General features: G+C 54.2%; 8 protein-coding genes across 8 annotated transcripts; 4 read left to right on the top strand and 4 right to left on the bottom strand.

Moving 5' to 3' along the window:
- Nucleotides 1-24: 24 nt before the first annotated feature.
- Nucleotides 25-2,691, bottom strand: C7974DRAFT_173645 (uncharacterized protein). The gene is made up of 3 exons (XM_046136200.1): nt 1,837-2,691; nt 591-1,746; nt 25-540 (listed from the first exon to the last, which is right to left on the bottom strand). The coding sequence occupies exons 1-3, from the start codon at nt 2,414-2,416 to the stop codon at nt 249-251; spliced, it is 2,028 nt and encodes a 675-aa protein (XP_045998297.1). The 5' UTR covers nt 2,417-2,691; the 3' UTR covers nt 25-248.
- A 1,121-nt stretch (nt 2,692-3,812) lies between these two features.
- C7974DRAFT_308962 (yippee zinc-binding protein) lies at nt 3,813-4,192 on the top strand (the record flags this gene model as incomplete). Its single annotated transcript, XM_046138197.1, has 2 exons — nt 3,813-3,911; nt 3,959-4,192. 2 exons carry the CDS (start codon nt 3,813-3,815, stop codon nt 4,190-4,192), a joined length of 333 nt encoding a protein of 110 aa, XP_045998298.1.
- A 445-nt stretch (nt 4,193-4,637) lies between these two features.
- On the top strand, nt 4,638-6,342 carry C7974DRAFT_392931 (chaperonin 10-like protein). Its single transcript, XM_046141729.1, has 4 exons — nt 4,638-4,829; nt 4,875-4,891; nt 4,949-5,779; nt 5,826-6,342. The coding sequence occupies exons 1-4, from the start codon at nt 4,713-4,715 to the stop codon at nt 5,926-5,928; spliced, it is 1,068 nt and encodes a 355-aa protein (XP_045998299.1). The 5' UTR covers nt 4,638-4,712; the 3' UTR covers nt 5,929-6,342.
- A 396-nt stretch (nt 6,343-6,738) lies between these two features.
- C7974DRAFT_173736 (poly-binding protein 4) lies at nt 6,739-8,195 on the top strand. Its single transcript, XM_046136201.1, has 3 exons — nt 6,739-6,839; nt 6,894-7,311; nt 7,381-8,195. The coding sequence occupies exons 2-3, from the start codon at nt 6,918-6,920 to the stop codon at nt 8,079-8,081; spliced, it is 1,095 nt and encodes a 364-aa protein (XP_045998300.1). The 5' UTR covers nt 6,739-6,839; nt 6,894-6,917; the 3' UTR covers nt 8,082-8,195.
- Nucleotides 8,196-8,772: 577 nt separating this feature from the next.
- C7974DRAFT_173772 (uncharacterized protein) lies at nt 8,773-9,959 on the bottom strand. Its single transcript, XM_046136202.1, has 2 exons — nt 9,843-9,959; nt 8,773-9,773 (listed from the first exon to the last, which is right to left on the bottom strand). The coding sequence occupies exon 2, from the start codon at nt 9,605-9,607 to the stop codon at nt 8,915-8,917; it is 693 nt and encodes a 230-aa protein (XP_045998301.1). The 5' UTR covers nt 9,608-9,773; nt 9,843-9,959; the 3' UTR covers nt 8,773-8,914.
- A 762-nt stretch (nt 9,960-10,721) lies between these two features.
- C7974DRAFT_392938 (UDP-Glc/Gal endoplasmic reticulum nucleotide sugar transporter-like protein) lies at nt 10,722-12,311 on the top strand. Its single transcript, XM_046141730.1, has 2 exons — nt 10,722-11,096; nt 11,155-12,311. Exons 1-2 carry the CDS (start codon nt 10,897-10,899, stop codon nt 12,191-12,193), a joined length of 1,239 nt encoding a protein of 412 aa, XP_045998302.1. The 5' UTR covers nt 10,722-10,896; the 3' UTR covers nt 12,194-12,311.
- A 1,330-nt stretch (nt 12,312-13,641) lies between these two features.
- Nucleotides 13,642-14,742, bottom strand: C7974DRAFT_412519 (polygalacturonase; the record flags this gene model as incomplete). The annotated part of the gene is made up of 1 exon (XM_046143655.1): nt 13,642-14,742. The coding sequence occupies one exon, from the start codon at nt 14,740-14,742 to the stop codon at nt 13,642-13,644; it is 1,101 nt and encodes a 366-aa protein (XP_045998303.1).
- Nucleotides 14,743-15,793: 1,051 nt separating this feature from the next.
- On the bottom strand, nt 15,794-17,554 carry C7974DRAFT_309785 (uncharacterized protein; the record flags this gene model as incomplete). Its single annotated transcript, XM_046138237.1, has 1 exon — nt 15,794-17,554. One exon carries the CDS (start codon nt 17,552-17,554, stop codon nt 15,794-15,796), a length of 1,761 nt encoding a protein of 586 aa, XP_045998304.1.
- Between the last annotated feature and the right edge of the window lie 454 nt (nt 17,555-18,008).

Below are 18,008 nucleotides of genomic sequence, written 5' to 3' on the forward strand. Positions count from 1 at the left end.
CCACCATAAGAATGTGGCCAATGCAGTCTATGTTTCTACTAGCGCCTGCAGCTCGCGCTTCCCTTACCCAACGCCATGCGTAGAACCAAATGTGTGGTATAGACACGAAGGAAGTAAACCAAGCCAATAGATGCGCTCGTGAAGTAGATCGTGGATCGTGCGGGACGTTACTGGGGTGGCTGCCGTGGGCCGTTTGTCGAGGAACGAGGATCGATGCCGAGCTGGAAGTGTGCTCAGGCAGGTTCCCTTTAAAACGAAAAGCCGCCTGGAAACCCTCCTTGCTGGCCCCTGCGACCGCCGCCAGGCATGCCACCACCCATACCAGCGCCGCCGAAGGGGTTGCCGCCGCCGCCGCCCTGGAAGTGGAAACCACCGCCACCGCCGCCACGTCCGCCTCCCATACCGCCTCCAAACATCTGCATGAGAATCTCGGGGTCGATGCCACCGCCCATTCCGCCCATACCACCCCCCATTCCGCCGCCACCGAACATATCGGAAGGATCCACGAGGTCAGCGCCAGAGTCGTATCGTTCACGTTTCCTGGTCGTGTTAGCTGATGTGTACCAGATGATAAGATAGAAAGAACATACTGTTCGTCGCTGAGAGTCTCGTGCGCCTCCTGGATCTCCTTGAACCTCTCGGCAGCCTCCTCGTCACCTGGGTTCTTGTCGGGGTGGTGTACAATGGCGAGCTTGCGGTAAGCCTTCTTGATCTGCTGTTCTGTGGCGTCCTTCTCAATGCCGAGAATCTTGTAGTAGTCCTTCCTCTGAGCCTTCTTCTCCTCCAGCTCAGCGTTGCGGATGTCTTTAGCAATGCCGGGCTCGGCCGGGTTCTCCTCCTGGATTGCCTTCAGATCACGGACAGCCTCCTGCCAATTGCCAGACTCGCCCAGTGCCTTCGCTCTTGTCTTACGCGCCTTTGTGTAACTCGGGTCCAGCTCAAGAGCCTTGTCGCAGTCGGCAATCGCGGCCGACCAGCTCTTCTGACGGGAGTGGCATAGGGCACGGTTCTGCAGGATCTTTGAGTTTGTGAACTTGTTTGTCGGGTCGACTTCAAGAGCCTTGCCGTATGTGTCAATGGCTGCCTGGAATCGACCGCCCTTGAAGGCAGTGTTGCCCTCCTCCTTCATGCGTTCGAGTTTTTGCACCATGCGAAGGTTCTTGACAGCATCCTTGAAGTCAGGATCGCAGCTCAGTGCCTGCCTGAAGTGCTGGATCGCCTTATCGTTCTCGCCTTGGGCGTACAGGACGCGGCCTCTGAGCACGAGCGCATCTGGGTCTTGGTTGTTGTTTCGCAGCATCGACATGGCAACATTCTGAGCCTCTCCCAAAGCATTGACGTTGCCCATGCGCAGATGAGCCTCACCGCGCAGGAGCTGCCATTTCCGTGGGCGATCGACACCACTGCCGAGGCCCTTCTCAGCCTCGTTGAGGGCGTAGATGACCATCGAGCCACCACCGCCGTCCTTTGAGGTCTGGTCAGCCATGTCGATGTTCTTCTTCATGGTCAACGCAGGCTGCATATCCTTCGCTGTAGCATTGATCGAGTGGTAGACCTGGAGCGCTTCGTCTGGCCGTCCCAGGCTGGTGAGCACACGGCCCAGTCGCAGCTTGATCTTCATGTTGTTTGGGTCCAGTTCGTCGGCGGTCTTGCAGTCCCCCAGCGCCTCGGCGAAACGGTTGGCGGAGATGTAGGCGGCTGCGCGGTTGGAGTAGTAGGTGGCATTCTTGGGGTCAGCCTCGATTGCTGGTGTCTGTCAGTCGAATTTCGAATGAAAGGCGCGGCTTATCGGAGGGGTTGCTGATGCCTCCAACAAAACGAAGAAGAGTCACCTACCCTTGGAATATTCCTTGATGGCTGCAGGGTAGTCCTTAATCTTGAAGAACTTGTTGCCCGCAGCCTTGTACTCCTCGGCGTCTATGGTGGGCATCTCCGCAGGCGGAGTGGCAGCCTCGGGCGTGGCAGCGTAATTGCCGCTGTTCGGCGGCGGGCTTTTTGTGTATCGGTGTGGCGGAGGAGCAGGACGGCTCTCGTGGTCGCCATTTGTGCCATTCGTCCTGGGAAAGCCACCGGGGATCTCTGCAGCGGGGCTGGACGGTGCGGGCGAGGATGAGTCGCGGTCAACATCCATGGCTGACATGGCTGAGAAGGACAAGCGCTGCCGCTCTTCCGGGGACAAATTTAGTGGGTGGGTGTCGGGGTCGTACTTGGACGAGCGCTTCGACGAGAATGTGGAGGAGCGCCGGCTGCTGCTAGTGCGTTCCCGCTCCTTGACGCGGGAGTGCGATTTTTTGTCCGGCGAGACTGGAGGGGTGCCTTGCAAGTTGGGCGTTGACGAGGTTCGGTGGGCGAGAGCCGGGGTGGCGTCTTTGGACTTCTTTGACGGCGACCTGTTAAAGAGGGAAGGAAGAACCATGAGAGGCGATCTCGGGAAGCCTGGTGTAACTGAATTTTAGTCTCCGCTGCTGAACTTTGGTCGAACGTGTTGTACTAGTTGAGGAATGCCTTCCAGAAGCTTCGATCGGTGCGAAACATTTACAACTTTGACAGCGACAAGCCCCAGAAAAAGATGGCTGGAGCTCAAGACAGTGGCTCTGAGCAACACCAATCAAAAATCGCCAGAAGGCGCATTTCGCTGCTTGCCGCTCATTCAAGTCTGATTGTGTTCAGCATGCAATGGTGCGGCTTCCACTTCTGCTCTGGGGGCTTCAAGGGTCTTCCTTGTTACCCGTTGCTCGCGCTCTCTTGACGTTTCCTGTCAACCAGAAGCACTCATGCTCACAACAGCCGCTGTCAAACAGCTGGCCTGAGCCATGAGCAGCCGCGGAGCAAAGTGGGCTCTGCTGCTCTGACCAATCCACGGCTCGAAGGGGTTGGGATTTGCAGTCTCAGCGCGTTGCCAGCAGCAACATGCGTGGCTCTGATGCGAGATCTTCACTCCACAGGTTCACGTTTGCGTTGTGCTTTCTACCTGCTACCAGCCTGCTGGATTACACACCAGTGCGAGCTGGCGCAGGTCGTCATTAGAGCATGCAACGTGTTACTTCTTTGACGCTGTTGGCCAGGCTGGTGCGCAGCGACAAGAGACCCACTGCATCCTACACAGCGCTTGGCGGCTTCAGGGCAGACCATTTGTGCAGCAATGTTCTTCAAGACAGCATAGGCGTAAATTCCGAACAGAGTAATCTTTCATCCATTTCAAGGCAAGCGTACCCGAGACCCTCAGGTTCCAGCACATTACAGGATTCCCAGGCCCCAAGAAACGGTTCTAACCCTTGCCATTAATGGTTTGAATATCTGCTCGGCTCACGAGTAGCTCACCAGGGTCTCCAACGGCCAGCAGCTGTTCACGCGCCGGGGGTTCCGTCATCGAGCACGTGCCAGCTCTCCGCACCAGCGCAGTTCGCACTCAAGAGTCCGCCTCCAACTTACCACTCACGCATCCGTAGACTGAGCTCGCCTCCACTCAGACGCAAATCATATGTTCTAGTCGCTCTGATTGTAAAATCCCGCTGCCCGTGAGCTTTTGCTCTGCCAGTCCGGTCAGCAGAGCTCTTCTCCGACATTCACAGCCAGAGTCTGCGGACGCGCTCCAACTAACAGGGCGTTTTCAGTTGTCCTTGCCCTGCTTTGATCCACTGCCAGTACGCAGGTTTTACTCGTGTCATACGTCCTTGCATACAGGCTTGCCGCGTTCCGCATCCCGTGCATCCTGTACCCAGGCCCACTACCCGGCAGGCAACAACCGCTTCTTGTCTTCTACTACCTTGTTGGAAATAACAAGTTTCTGTTGACTCCTAGCAACTACCACCATGGGTCTATCATACAACATTTACCTCAACTCATCGCGCATCTACGGTTGCAAGAACTGCAAGACGCATCTCTCGAACCACGATGACATCCTGAGCAGAGTCAGTGCTGGGACAGACATCCAGAAGCACCAGCTAACAGGTCGCAGAACTTTCGCGGCCAGCACGGCAAGGCATACCTGTTCGACAGCGTCGTCAACATCACCGAGTCGGAGCCTAACGAGCGCAACATGACCACCGGCCGGCACGTCGTACGCGACATTCATTGCCGACAGTGCAAGGAGACGGTGGGTTGGAAATACGACAAGGCATACGAGGCCAGTGAGAAGTACAAGGAGGGGAAGTTTATCCTAGAAGCAGAGCTGCTCTGCACTGTGACATGAGGTGGCGCAAACGATTTGATGCACGCCATCCTGCTATTGCATTTCTACGGAGTTTGAGTATTGGATTACGCACAAGAGGCCGAGGGTTCACTTCCGGAGTCATCGTTCACGGCGATGCTTGGTATGAGGGCAAGGTCAAGAGAAGGATCTGCCTCGTATGTGATTGCATACTGTCAGTCTGCCCCAACAATTGACTGGATATCAGCAGTCTTTCGGGGCCTTTTCGCGTTGCAGAGACTGTGTATCAGCAAGTTTGTAAGGAAACCGGTCTTCCGTATGCAGCCTACTACCATGCGGCTGCCTGCGGGGTAGATTCCAACCTCGGCGGGGCCGAGCTCGTTCCATCACGAGCTGTTTGGCCGGTGTCGTCAGAACCCGGAACGCAGGGCGTACTTAGTAGAAAATCCACTTTAGCTCGCGTAGCCTACGTTGCGTGTCTTTGGGTCCTTCCCTTCGTCCAAGCACCGTGTGTTACTTTTGCACCACAAACTCGTCATCCACACATTGATTACCAGACAACATGTCGACCGGCACTATGAAAGCAGTTGTTTTCAACGGACCGGGAAATGTCTCCGTTGAAGACCGTCCAATTCCTCAGATCAAGGACGACAGTGATATCATTGTTAAAGTTGACAAGGTGCGTTAGTCCATCATATATGAAAACCATGCTAACACCTCAAAGACAGCGCTGTGTGGCAGGTAAGCTGATTATGGGCTCTCATCTTCAACCTTTCCCTAATCCGAGTCATCAAATAGCGAATTGCATGTCTTCCGAGGTCACCAACCCTCTGGCACTGGCTTTGTCATGGGACACGAGTTCACTGGACATGTCCACGAGGTTGGCTCAGCAGTCAAGTCAGTCAAAGTTGGTGATCGAGTCGTCTCGCCATTCACAACGTCTTGTGGAGAATGCTTCTATTGCCAACATGGATTCTCCTCACGGTGCAAAAAGTCCTTGCTGCTTGGCTCAACCGTCTTAGATGGTGCACAAGCACAATATGTTCGCGTTCCAACAGCCGATGGCTCCGTTATGAAGGCGCCGCCTATGATCAAGGACGAAGCCCTTGTCCTAATGGCCGACATCTTTCCCACAGGTATGTTCGCAGCCAAGAACGGATTCAAACACTCGACACCCGAGGAGATCAAGGACAGTGTTGTGGTTCTTATTGGCTGTGGCCCGGTAGCTCTATGTGCTCTTTGCAACATTACCGACTACAAACCAAAGCACATTCTCGCTGTAGATTCCGTACCGTCCCGTCTCGAGCTGGCCAAATCTCTCGGTGCTGAACCATGGAACTTCCAAACCGATCGCGAAGGCCTGGACAAGCGCGTCAAAGAACTCACTGATGGAAGAGGTGCCGATATTGTTATTGAGGTTGTCGGTCTTGCACCTGCATTGAGGATGGGTTTTGAGCTGCTGAGACCCTGGGGCGTCATCTCGAGTGTCGGTGTCCACAATGCTGAGATACCCTGGACTGGCAACGAGGCGTACGGCAAGAACCTGAGGGTACAAATGGGCCGATGCCCCGTCAGAAGCATCTTCGCCGAAGCCCTCGAGAGTCTGGAGAGGCACCAAGACAAGCTCGGGTATGTGGATTCTGGAGAAGCCGTCGTTCAATACTGACTACTGCAGATTCATGGCCGACAAGATCATGCCCCTGAGTGAGGCTGTTGAAGGCTACGACATCTTCGATAAGATGAAGGTGCAAAAGGTTGTCTTCGAGGCGCAGAAGTGATTAGGCCGACAACGTGTATTCGACTTCAAGGTGCGGTGCATTGGGAGGTGTTGAGGCAGTGATAGGAGTATGAGGCAATTGTTGGGTGGGATGCAGCGATACTGAGCATGGGTACATGCAACACGCAGGAGCGATTCGTCCATGAGTCTTCATAGTGGAATCTTTCACGCATCCTTTTCAGCCCTTAGCATGACTCGCCATACAATTCATTTACACCAATCGGAGGAACCAGCGGTTGAGCATCCAATCGTGACGCACCGTCCATGCCTTTTCTGCCCTGGTACTGCCGCGCATGGGTACGTGATGGCTGTTGAGCCGCCGTTTCGCTGGCCGTGCACAGCCTGCGGGGTCGCTCTGAGGTGGACGGGGCGCGTTTGCACCAAGTCGCAGCAATTCACGCCCGTGATCGTGCCCACTGCACATTGCGATTGTCTGTCGCTCCCAGACGAACGGGCTCTTGCATGCACGCAATCGGGTGTCTCAGAATCAAGTCGGAAGCTCTTGCTCGCAGTCGCATTCCTTCCACCTCTGTGGCAAGGCGCCTCCTCTCGCTAAGAGCTAACCTCAGACCTGTCCCCAAATAATTGCCCGCTCTAGCTGCGTCACCCTGTCACCTCACTCGACCGTCTGCTCGCCTTCGTTCGACAACTCGCGCTCCTCCTCCCTCTCCTCTTCACCACCCCAACACCCTCTCTCTTCCGCCCTCCATCTCCCTCCATCTTCCTCCATCTCTCACCCGCTCGCTGTTGCACCGGCCTCTTCCCCGCCACTTCCGCATTCGCCTGTAGGTAGCTCCATCAACCTTACCACCACACGTCAACAACCACTGACGCTTGGCGCGACAGTACACACGAACGGTTTCCGACGCGCGCAATACCTCAGGCTATTCGCGATCTGTAAATCTTTCTTCGGTATGCATTGCATGATTCGCCTCGTCGCCCCACCAGTACTGACAAAAGCGACAGATCTTTCTAGGCCATCCACACAACATGTCCGCCGAAGACTCCCAGAACTCCGCTGGCAATGCCAATGCGATCAACGACCAGCTTGAGCGCTTGAACGTAGATGGCGAGGCAGCTGATGCGACCCCTCGCACCGAGCAAGAGTATGCTGAGTCGCAGCTCACTCTCCGCGCCATAGTTTCTTCCAAGGAAGCTGGTGTCATTATTGGCAAGGCGGGCAAGAACGTGGCTGACCTGCGCGACGAGACTGGCGTGCGCGCCGGTGTCAGCAAGGTCGTTCAAGGTGTTCACGATCGCGTCCTCTCCGTCACTGGCAGTCTGTCTGGCATTTCCAAGGCGTACGGTCTCGTCGCCAAGGGCCTGCTTGAGGGTGCGCCGGCCATGGGCATGGGCGGTGTCATTCGCAGTGACGGCACTCACCGTAAGTATACACCCTGTGCGCACATGGCGTTGCGCTGTGTGATATTCGAATGCAAGCTGACCTTTACAGCAATTCGCCTCCTCATCTCACACAACCAGATGGGAACCATCATTGGTCGCCAAGGCCTGAAGATTAAGCAGATTCAGGATGCTTCTGGTGTTCGCATGGTTGCTCAGAAAGAGATGCTTCCTCAGTCTACCGAGCGCATTGTCGAAGTTCAGGGCTCGCCGTCAGGTATCGAGAAGGCTATCTGGGAGATTGGCAAGTGCCTGATCGATGATCACGAGCGCGGCTACGGCACTGTACTCTACAACCCCGCTGTGAGAGTCCAGCCTGGTGCTGGACCCCTCACGACCAACAACGGTGGTGCCACGACAGGCCTTAGCTCTGGACGTTCGTACAACCGCACTGGTCACGGTGCCGATTTCAGCGATTCGCCCCCGTCGACGTTCCAGCGCCGCTCCGGTTCCGACGCCGCAAACCGACCCCCACCCCCGACCCACACTGAAGATGGAGAAGAGCTGCAGACGCAGAACATCAGCATTCCTTCCGACATGGTTGGCTGCATTATCGGTCGTGGCGGCAGCAAGATCAGCGAGATCCGCAAGACTTCTGGCGCGCGCATCTCCATTGCCAAGGCCCCCCACGATGACACCGGCGAGCGCATGTTCACAATCACTGGTAGTGCTAGTGCCAACGAGAAGGCGCTTTACCTTCTGTACGAGAACCTCGAGGCTGAGAAGATGCGCCGCAGCCAGGCTCAGGACTAGAGATCTTGACCGACATTCTTCACGTCTCTGCCGGTTCGAATTGCTGAGCCTCGCACCTGACGTGTGACCTCGGGAAAGCGTACGTCAGACGAAAAGTATGGGTGTGCTTGCCCTTTTCCTGTTCTTTGCTGATGGATACCATGGATGTTCGGGTCATTATTTCCTTTTTCTTTCCAGGACCGTTATTGTCGATAAGTGCCATTTGAGCACTTCACGATGTGATGACTTATGGCTTTGATATCCGGACAGCACATCTGCCTACGAGTCGAGGCAGAGAGGGCGTCCTGTTTTGTTTTGGATGGGGTTGGCGAAGAGGAACAACAACAGCGAAGCACGAAGGATCGCTCAGACGGCACCCGCTGCACCTTACCTCACTTCGTCAAGCCCGGTCACACTCTATCATCCGTCCCCCGCCCACCCTCCTTACCTACCGATAATCGCGAATACAATACCAACAGTATCTACCCCTCCAGCTCTATCTACGCATCTGTAGGCGCCATCGGCGCAGCAGATCCTTTTGTTGGTTATATACCTAATGTAGAATCGTAATGGAGTGAGAAATGGATCACAGATCTTTGACATTGTGCGTGGATGTGTCTGATATGTATTCTGAATTGTTTGTCTATGTATTGATGATGCTTGCCCCTGTTTGCCCAATGGCGGCTGTGGCAAGCTCGCTTATGCAGTTGTGTCGTAAGATCGTAGCCTCGCCTCGAAAACCGCCGGCGAATCCTGAATAACGCCGACCATGCAAATTACCTGCCCAGTGCAAAAGCCAGGCCCGCGCTGCGAACATACAGCTCGTCCCGGTAAGAAAAGCAGAACCGTTGTCCCTAGGCCTCGCCCTTTACGATCCTACCAACGGCGCTCTTGACAAGTACCCACATTGGCCCCGCATTGACCTCCCTCTTCGCGTTTCCCTTCCCCGGCGACTCGCCCTCACCGCCTAGCCCACACTTCCTCTTCCACTCGTCTTTCCAGCCCCGCTCGACACTTTGCTGCTTCTCCTTGAGAAGCTGGCCTGCGCCACGCTTCCCTTGTCTTCTGTAGCCACGCATAAACGCAGCCCACTCTTTCCGCTCCTTGACAAAGATGACGACGCCGTTCCCTGCGTCGATCGGTGCGCTGTCCGCCACGATCCGCGCCTCCCATGCGGAACTGACGGGCTGAAACGTGAATGTGTCGGTGTGCAGCACGTAGTATCTCTTCCGCTTCCCGTACTTGCTGGCGACTTGTGAGGCGGGTGTGATCCACCGCGATGCTGAGGACCAGATCCCGTCCGCTACAGCTTCGTGCAGAAGGGGCTTGGCAATGTAATTCCGGCACGTGAGGATGAGCTTGTTCCGGAGCAGGGTCATGTTGATGTCGGGGTGCGCGGGGGCGATGTTGGGGCTGTAGGCCAGCAACGGCTTGGAGGCTCGCGTGGAGCGTGTGCTGGGTTTTTGGATTGGTGTGGTGCTGTGCCCGCGTAGCACGGTTGTGAACGTGTGGGGGGCAGACATTGTCTGGGTTTGGACGGAGGCCATGGTGTGTCTCCTTGTGTGCCTCGGGAGAGAGTGTGTATGGCGGCTTGCCCGGGATTTTTGGCGGGAGCAGGAAGGGTTAAGAGTAGATGCGAGACTGTGAACTTTGCAAAAGTAGGGACGCAAGGAAAGTGGGATGCCTCCCGACTTAAGAGTGACTTCAAACCAGCTAGAAATGGGTTAGCCCAGCAGAGACCTGCAAGTCACTGTTCCGGAGATCAGTCGGGCTTGCATGTACCATTCGTCTAAACATGCACACGCTGGCGGTCAATCATGTGGCAAGCATGCCGAACCTCACCGCACTAGACAAGAGCTCATCTCGCGGCATAGGAGGCGAGGCCTCATCCTTGGGACGAGCAGATCATAGGGGGCCGTCTTCACTTTGAACTTCATTGTGCTCAGTACGCTGTCCTTTACAGACGGCATTTGCACGTCTTGCGGCTGCCCTTGTTTTCGGGCAGAATCGAACAATCCAGGTTCCGTCTGAAGAAGCTAGCATACCGCCTGTCGCCAGGTTCCCGTGGGGACCCACTTGACGTGGAAAAGGCTGAAAGCTGGGGGAAAAGCTGCACGTCAACGCGAAAAAAACGTCTCGGCCTACGGAGTGGGGCTTCATCAAATATTTCTTTAACAATTGTATGATACGCTGTGATGCTCAGCGTTCGTTTCGGCGCCAGCAAATTTCGAAAGCAATGGTGGAAGACGTGAGACACGTCACTGTTGGTTGGGACAATTCGAGGAGGTGCAGAAAGCCACCGCCACACTTCCCTGACTTGTCGCGTTCAGCGGGAGCGGCGCAATGTCGATGCAAGCGTGAACTCCCTTGATGATGCTGAGCCGTCTGCGTGCGCACTGATGAGAGTAGTGACCAGATGTTTCACGGCAGGCGCACGCCCAAGAGAGGCCGTTGCAGTGCTGTGTTACTCCTGTTGCGCGCGTACCTTGCGCTGAAGTGGGGTGCGCAGCCTTGCAAACATGGCTGATGCTGACAGCAGCTCGTTCCGAACGAGGCGTTCCGAGGTTCCGACGGTAAATTTAGGACCAAAGGGTTCCACGTGCGTTAGCGCACCCGGAGCTAATTGATGCCACCTTTGAGATTAGATGTTTAAACGTCACCAATTCACCGACCCAAGGCCACTTGTCACTCCTTGCATCTCATTCTCTGCTGTTATCGTGAGCTTCCTGCGCATACGAAAGCGCGACACACTCCTTACGTTGACCGTAAAACAACGCAACGCACTAAACCTCTCCACCCGATAAGACCGATTGCGCCCGTCGATTTCGAGCTCACCATGGCGGCACCCGTGAAGCGCTCAGCCTCCGAGGCAAAGAAGCAGGCCAATGGGCATTCGCACCAGCTATCCGATGCAGTTCACTCCATCGAGAAGAAGATTGAGGAGCAGGTGGACTTGGCCGCGCGCAACCCTGCGGAGGAGAAGAAGGGAGGTTACGTGCTGCTGATTACCTGCGTTGGAGGCATCTATGCTAGCTTGTGAGTTATTGCGCGCTGTCCTGTGTCGATACTTGGATAGAAGCTGACAAAGAGCCAGCCTGAGCTGGGCCTATCTCCAGGAACGTCTGACAACGACCCTTCACGGCCCCTCAAACGCGCGCTTCACGTACCCGGTGTTCCTTAACACAGTCCAGTCTGCATTCGCCGCCATCACAGGTCTCATCTACCTCTTTCTCTCCGCTCCACGCAACAAGACCACTGGCGCTCGCCGCGTACCGCCTGTCTTCCCTTCAAAGCAGATTCTATTCCCGTTGCTCCTCGTCGCAATCACTTCGTCTCTCGCATCGCCTTTCGGCTACGCCAGTCTGAAACACATCGACTATGTCACATTCACTTTGGCCAAGAGCTGCAAGCTCCTACCCGTCATGGCCCTTCACATCACACTGTTCCAGAAGAGATACCCCCTGTACAAGTACGCGGTGATTGTATGCGTCACTCTTGGCGTGTCCATGTTCACACTCTACAACCCTTCGACCGCCAAGAAAGCCGCGAAGAAGAGCGTCAGCGCAGACGCGTCGAAGACACTCGGTCTCTTCCTGCTCGGCATCAACCTCCTGTTCGACGGCCTCACGAACACGGTCCAGGACAACATCTTCACGAAATTCAAGGGCTTCAGCGGACCCCAGATGATGTGCGCCATGAACATCATGTCCACCGCGCTCACAACCGGCTACCTGATCATCTCGCCCTACCTGGCCGGCACACCCATTGGCGCCTACATCGGCCTGTCGCCCAAGGGCAACGGCGAGCTCGCCGACGCACTGGCTTTCGTAACCGCATACCCCTCTGTCGGCTGGGACGTGCTTGGTTTCGCGGCGTGCGGTGCGGTCGGGCAGATCTTCATCTACACCACGCTGGCGCACTTCAGCTCGCTTCTCCTCGTGACGGTGACAGTCACCAGGAAGATGTTGACGATGCTGACGAGTGTGTTTTTGTTCGGCCACGCAGTGACGGGCATGCAATGGGTTGGTGTTGGGCTGGTGTTCGGTGGTATTGGTGCTGAGGCTGCGTATGGGCAGATTGAGAAGAAGAGGAAGGCGCAGGCGAAGCTGTTGGCTGCGGGCAAGAAGCAGTAGAATCTAGAGTTTAGAAGATAGCAAGAGAATTTCAAGGCGCTATAGAGGCAATATCACGGTCTATGGCGGATCTACGAACATGCAGCTATACTATGTTAGAATTACGTTTCTCCATCACACCGTTCTTTATTTACTGTGTTTTCCGGATGGAATCACTCAGTGTGCTGACAAAAAAGCAACAGCGCCCATGCGTTGACGCAGCACGTGTTCGCCTTTTCCCAATCACCTAAGATTGATCCCAACAGTATGAGCGCCTTCATGCGATAGTATCATAGTATGGCGTCGTCTTCTAGGAGTTCTATGATTTCTTTCTGACATTCTACGAGGCGATCCTCGTCATAGACTTGATAGGCGCTGTTAATGCCATCCGTGAAGCTTCTATCGATGATCTTGGTCATGTTGCAGGTGTGTATGTGTGCGGTAGAAGAGCAGGCGTTCCACTGCGAATGTCGTGTTGGCATCAAATCCCGCACAAGTGTACTTCTTAACAATCCTGTCAAATGTTTTGTAGCTTCAAGGCAGTCAGCAATGTCTTTGCACTATCGGTTTCGCGTGCATCTGTTACTCTATTTTGAAAATGTTCGTTAGGCTCTGGCTCACTATGTCTGATTTTATATAAGACTCAAATGCATCTTCGATTGATCAAGTATACATAGCTGGCGAGTGTGAGGTCTTTGGCATTCACACAAGTGCAGTCGTGTCCATTAGGTTTTGTTAGTCAAAGTTAATTGTCGTAGTCGCGAAATGTGCATGCCGTTGCCAATCACATCACTTTCTTGTCTGGTAACCGTCTAACATGTAGCTACAGACGATCAATTTCTATTTATTGGCGGCTCAACTACGAACAAATTCATCCATGAATTCCATAGCAATAGGAACCTTAATTTAGAAAACATGGAATTCCGCAAGGTTCCGACACCAACGTCGCTCTGTTATGAAATTGGCTGTGACACGTCGATTTCCGTGGAAACATTCTATGGGGATGTATGAGGCAGACAGCGTTCTTCTGTTCAGGAACTGTAGTAGGCAGTGGAGGGAAGCACTGACACGAACAATGAGCATGACAACGTGTAGATGCCAGGGCTTCAGAAGTGCTGGGCATCATGTTACGGTAGTGTGATCATGCTGTGTTTCGGGACAGTGTATTGCAAACTCGATATACTACTGATGAGGTGGGTATGTACTAGTGACTAGATCTGGAGTAAAGAGTTGTTACTGATTGGCTTACAGGCTACAGTTGATAACATGACAATTCAAAAAGGAGCGGGAATATCACGAAAAGAGCAAGCTTTTGTTTTAATGATGCCAATCAGAGGCAGATGGCATTCGTAAGTATTTACAAAAATCTAGAGGCTCTAGGCAGAATATTGTCGACTCAAACCACCAAAATGGGTCTGCTTCTATTATCCAGCTTTCCTGAAGCTGGGTGTGAGGTCAGGGCGAGATGCTTAGCAAGCAGCGCCGGAGCCGGAGGGGATGTTCTGGCAGGTGGCCTTCTTGGAGCCGCCAGTGGGCTTGTTGCCGGACCACTTCCAGTTGGAGCAAGAACCCTTACCGCAGAGGATGTAGGTGTTGATACCGCCGGAGGCAACGGAGCCGGTAACACCAGAGACCTTGAGGTCGGTGATCGGGACACCGGTGGTGGGCTTGCCGGTGGGGGAGCCGTTCTCGTAATCCTGCTGGATGACAATACCGTACTTGGCAATGTTCTGGAGGGTGATGTCCTTGTAGGTGATGTTGCTGACGGAGCCAGTGGCACCAGAGACGGTCTTGATGCGGACACCGTTGTCAGAGTTGATGATCTTGGAGTTCTCAATCACCACGCCCTTGACGACGTTGTCCTTGCGGCCACCAACGGAGCCGATGGACAGACCGTGGCCACCGCTGCAGGTACCACCAACGAAGTGAATGTTGGTGCCAGAGTTGATGGCAAGGCAGTCATCCTGGTTCTTGATGTTGGCGTTGGAGATGGTGATGCCAGTGGAGCTGCCGACGTCGAAAGCATCGGTGTTGTGGCCACCGTTGGTCTTGTCACCAGCGGTGTTGTCGATGGTGATGTGGTCAAGGGTGAGGTCGGTGGCACCGTTGATGGAGAAACCCTGGACAGGGGTGTTCTTGACGTTCAAGTAGGAGATGGTCGACTGCTCCATGGAGTGGGCGTAGAAGAACTTGGGCTTGGTCTTGCCGCCGTTGGTACCCTTGCCGTCCCACCACTTAGCACCGTTACCGTCGATGACGTGGCCGGAAGCACCCTTGACGGTGATCTTGGTACCGGAGACAGAGATGAGAGGACCCTCCCACTCCTTGTAGCCGAAGCTGGTGGTACCCTGGAAGGTGACGGTGGTTCCAGACTTGAGCTTGGTAAGGTCAAGGGTGGTACCGGCGGGAACAGCAATGTTGTTCAGCACGATGGCAGTGCAAGAAGCCTTGCCCTTGATGGCGGAGGCAGCGTCAGTGAATGTGCAGCTGGCACGAGCTTCCAGGCCCGTAGGAACAGCAGCAGCAAGCGCACCAGCGCTGAGGAGGAGAGAGGCTTTGATGGCAACCATTTTGTTGGTGGTTATTGAATGAGTGACTTGGTAAAGAAGCGAATGAATGTGAAAGAGCGAATGGAATGAATGACTGGTTGGATGATGTTAAGAGGCGTCAACCTGAGGTACTTATAGCAGCCCTCATCGCACATACCAAAGGACCAAGGAAGCACACGGAAGCACTTTACGGAGTGGACCCAAATGAAGCTTGTCGTTCTTGGCCAAGCTTGTTCCTACAGCATATTAAGGGCCGTTGTGGAAATGAGTGGTTCGAGCGTGTGGCGCCAGTGCCGGCAAAACTAGAACGTACAGCCCACGATCTTTTTTCTCCGACCCGGGGAAATCCTATGTGGAACCCGTAGCTTCGCAGTAGTGTCGACAAAGAAAAACGGGACATTGTAGCTACATCGTCGCGATGGGCAGTTATCGCGTGAAAGCACGACGCCACGCAGCCACAATGCTGGATAATTGGCACGCAGGACAAGCTTTTCTTGCGGGAGATCATGTGCCGGTTGCGCTCAAACGGGCAGTGGGACCCTTGTCATGCCAATTTGCAGGCGCAGTGGTGAAACAAAACATTGCGAAATTGTGGGTCTAGACGTGTGGCTTGTGTGGTGGTTTCGGTGTGGCGCGGCGCAAACGGGGTACGTCCTAGAAGTAGCCGCTCCTCTAATTGATGGAATGTTCGCGCATTAATCGTGCTGGTTTGGAGGGCGACAGATGTCAAAACATAGCGCCGGGAGCGAAGCGGGACTGATCATGCCGAGCAGTTGAAACTAAACTGAACTCAAACTTGGAAGAGGAAGGTGCATACTGGCGACACCGCTACGGGACAGCTCATGCCGGAACCCACCACAATTTGCAGACATGCATCATTGCTCATCTATCGACGTCTCTGTCTGTTTCGTCACGATGCCGCAACCCGTCTACACCAGCCGTTAGCCGAGCGCACTGTGGAGGTAGTCGGGTACACAGTCCCGAAAACCTAGACAACGGTTCACCGCTTTGGACGTACGAGTTGAATCCTTCCGTTCGCGGAGATTTTGCGGTGTCTGACTCGAGCCTCTTTTTACACCCTCAAGTCGGTTGGCATCTGGACCGTGAAGCCCCCTTTTGGCAGACGGTCCACGAGAAGTGACCACGCCACCCAATTCCTTAGCAGCACTCTCGCTGTCTGCGCCGCCTCCTCTCTCAGACTCACCATTGCTCCCCCCTGGAACTCATAAACCATCATAGACCCTTTTTGTGGATTCATGAGATATCGAGCCAGCCAGTCTGCGCACCAGAAGAGACAGAGACTTTTCACACGGAAAGCGTCCAAGTCCATATCAGTCACCCAGGGCTCCAAAGTCACGTCAGCCTGTTTCAAGCCATTCATCGCGTCGCCGAGAGATGCTGACAGTGATCCGATGGCAGAAAGAAGAGAGAAGCCTTCGGTGTAGCCCGCACTGATGAGCTGTGAGCACACATCCCTCACCCAGCGTCCAATTCTGCAGATTTGGATGGTCGACTGCAGGTCGGCACCTGTGTATGGCATCGTTAGGTGTCGCTCATACTCGAAGAGCTTTCGAAAGATATACAGGCCTGGTTGATCTCTGATAGACCTCCACGCATACTCGCTATCCGCGTCGGCCGGTGATCGTGGTAACAGGTCCATACCCACCTCCAAATATATGTCTCTATGAGCATTGAAGCTCAAACAGTTCACGAATGCTGTTAGGTCGTCATAGACACCAGAGATGGGGATACTCGGCATGGGCCGGGGTGCAGCCGAAACGCTGTCGAGGTTGCTTTTCCACCAGACTCGGTACCGATGATGCACATTATTTTTGGAGGATGGAGATTGTGGTAGCGGTAGTGGTATGACAAGCGAGGCCAACTTGTCAAGCGCTCTCTGAATCGAGTCGTCTGCGAACAGCAGGCGGTGAAAGGTTTTATTGTAACCTTTGACCGGAAACCGGGTGACTAGCTGCGCGAGCGTAGGATTCTTGATCTTGTGTACACTAACATCAGGTGTAGACAAGATCTCTGGGTCCTGATCAGTGATTGTGTTGACATGAAAGTCCAGACTGATACTGCGCCGTACAGCAGTCGTATCTTTGCAATCGTACCACAGAGCTGCGTTGCTGGTCGCATACAGAACTACGATCGGCCCAGTCTGTTCGCCTTTACTAGCCGCTGAGAGCGTCGTCAGCGACTGAGGTACACTGGCCCCCTTTCGGAACACGGTGTGAGTGCCGGATGGATTTATCCACACGCTGTTGTGCTTCTCCCATACCAGCGAAACTCTATAATCGTCGAAGATGTCGCCCAAATCACCTTCTTGGTAGAAGTCAGGCATGTCGTCTGCTCCCATGGTCCGTGACCTCCATTCATTCGTGTGGATGGTATTGGCTGCGTTGACCGCCCCTCCCATGTGGTAAGCCAGAAGCGCAATACTGAGTGGATGCAAAAGAGCGTGATTCGATGATACGTCGCAAAGCGGGTCGCTTTGTGTGTCAGTATCTTGCTCATCCTTAGCGTCGGCCAAATCAACATGCTTGTCAGCGGCGATGTTGAAACAAATGGCTTTGGATGTGTGCAAGCCGTCAGCCATACCCACAAAAGCTTCGAGTAATCTTTCTGCATCCTGTCGCTCTCCACACGCACTGCGAAGCCGTTGGAAGAAGCTGTATCGATACTGACACTTCTTTTCACGATCCGGCACGGTCTGGGTATCTTCGTAGAGAACGCAAGTTTGCCGATCAAGAACAACTCTGTCGGTCACAAACTTGGCTTTCTCGAACTCATGAACCGCAATACCTATCGAAAAGGCTGTCGATGAACCCATCCTGCCCAGATCTGCGATTAGTAGTTAACACTTTCCAACGCCTCGGCGCAATTTGCTGGCCCGATCTCGTAGGATGCGCCTCAATTTATGCAGGATTGAGTTGTGCTGTAGTAGAGAGATACTGCTTGTTACCCGCAAATCGTTTGCTGTACTTGACAGGTGAAGGCGAGAGCACCCAAGGCCAGCTAGCAGACAGTCAGCTGAATCACAGGCTGTCGCTCTTGTATGTGAGTTATTAGCATAGTAACACATTATCTGGTTACGGGCCTTGCTTGTGCTGAAGCTAGACAGTTGAGCCTTACTCTCGGCCAGCAACACAAGAGGCTTCCTCAATCCTACCTCGTCGGTTCGGTGGATCGCCGCTCATTGCTTGAGACTGAAATGACAAGTGGACGCAAGTATTTTCGTACTACTCTGGTCTCCTTCAGCGTGGAAAGGTCAAGTTTCCGGTTTC

The sequence above is a fragment of the Boeremia exigua genome (genome assembly GCF_020726555.1).
Source record: "Boeremia exigua strain MPI-SDFR-AT-0100 chromosome Unknown C7974scaffold_5, whole genome shotgun sequence".
In the NCBI taxonomy this organism is placed as follows: domain Eukaryota; kingdom Fungi; phylum Ascomycota; class Dothideomycetes; order Pleosporales; family Didymellaceae; genus Boeremia; species Boeremia exigua.

Coding starts and splice junctions, on each gene's coding strand:
- C7974DRAFT_173645 (XM_046136200.1), bottom strand. CDS start 2,416: ATGGTTCTTCCTTCCCTCTTTAACAGGTCGCCGTCAAAGAAGTCCAAA. Junction 1,747..1,836: donor CATCAAGGAATATTCCAAGG/GTAGGTGACTCT, acceptor GACAGACACCAG/CAATCGAGGCTGACCCCAAG. Junction 541..590: donor GAGACTCTCAGCGACGAACA/GTATGTTCTTTC, acceptor TAACACGACCAG/GAAACGTGAACGATACGACT.
- C7974DRAFT_392931 (XM_046141729.1), top strand. CDS start 4,713: ATGTCGACCGGCACTATGAAAGCAGTTGTTTTCAACGGACCGGGAAAT. Junction 5,780..5,825: donor AGGCACCAAGACAAGCTCGG/GTATGTGGATTC, acceptor TGACTACTGCAG/ATTCATGGCCGACAAGATCA.
- C7974DRAFT_173736 (XM_046136201.1), top strand. CDS start 6,918: ATGTCCGCCGAAGACTCCCAGAACTCCGCTGGCAATGCCAATGCGATC. Junction 7,312..7,380: donor TCGCAGTGACGGCACTCACC/GTAAGTATACAC, acceptor TGACCTTTACAG/CAATTCGCCTCCTCATCTCA.
- C7974DRAFT_173772 (XM_046136202.1), bottom strand. CDS start 9,607: ATGGCCTCCGTCCAAACCCAGACAATGTCTGCCCCCCACACGTTCACA.
- C7974DRAFT_392938 (XM_046141730.1), top strand. CDS start 10,897: ATGGCGGCACCCGTGAAGCGCTCAGCCTCCGAGGCAAAGAAGCAGGCC. Junction 11,097..11,154: donor GGAGGCATCTATGCTAGCTT/GTGAGTTATTGC, acceptor ACAAAGAGCCAG/CCTGAGCTGGGCCTATCTCC.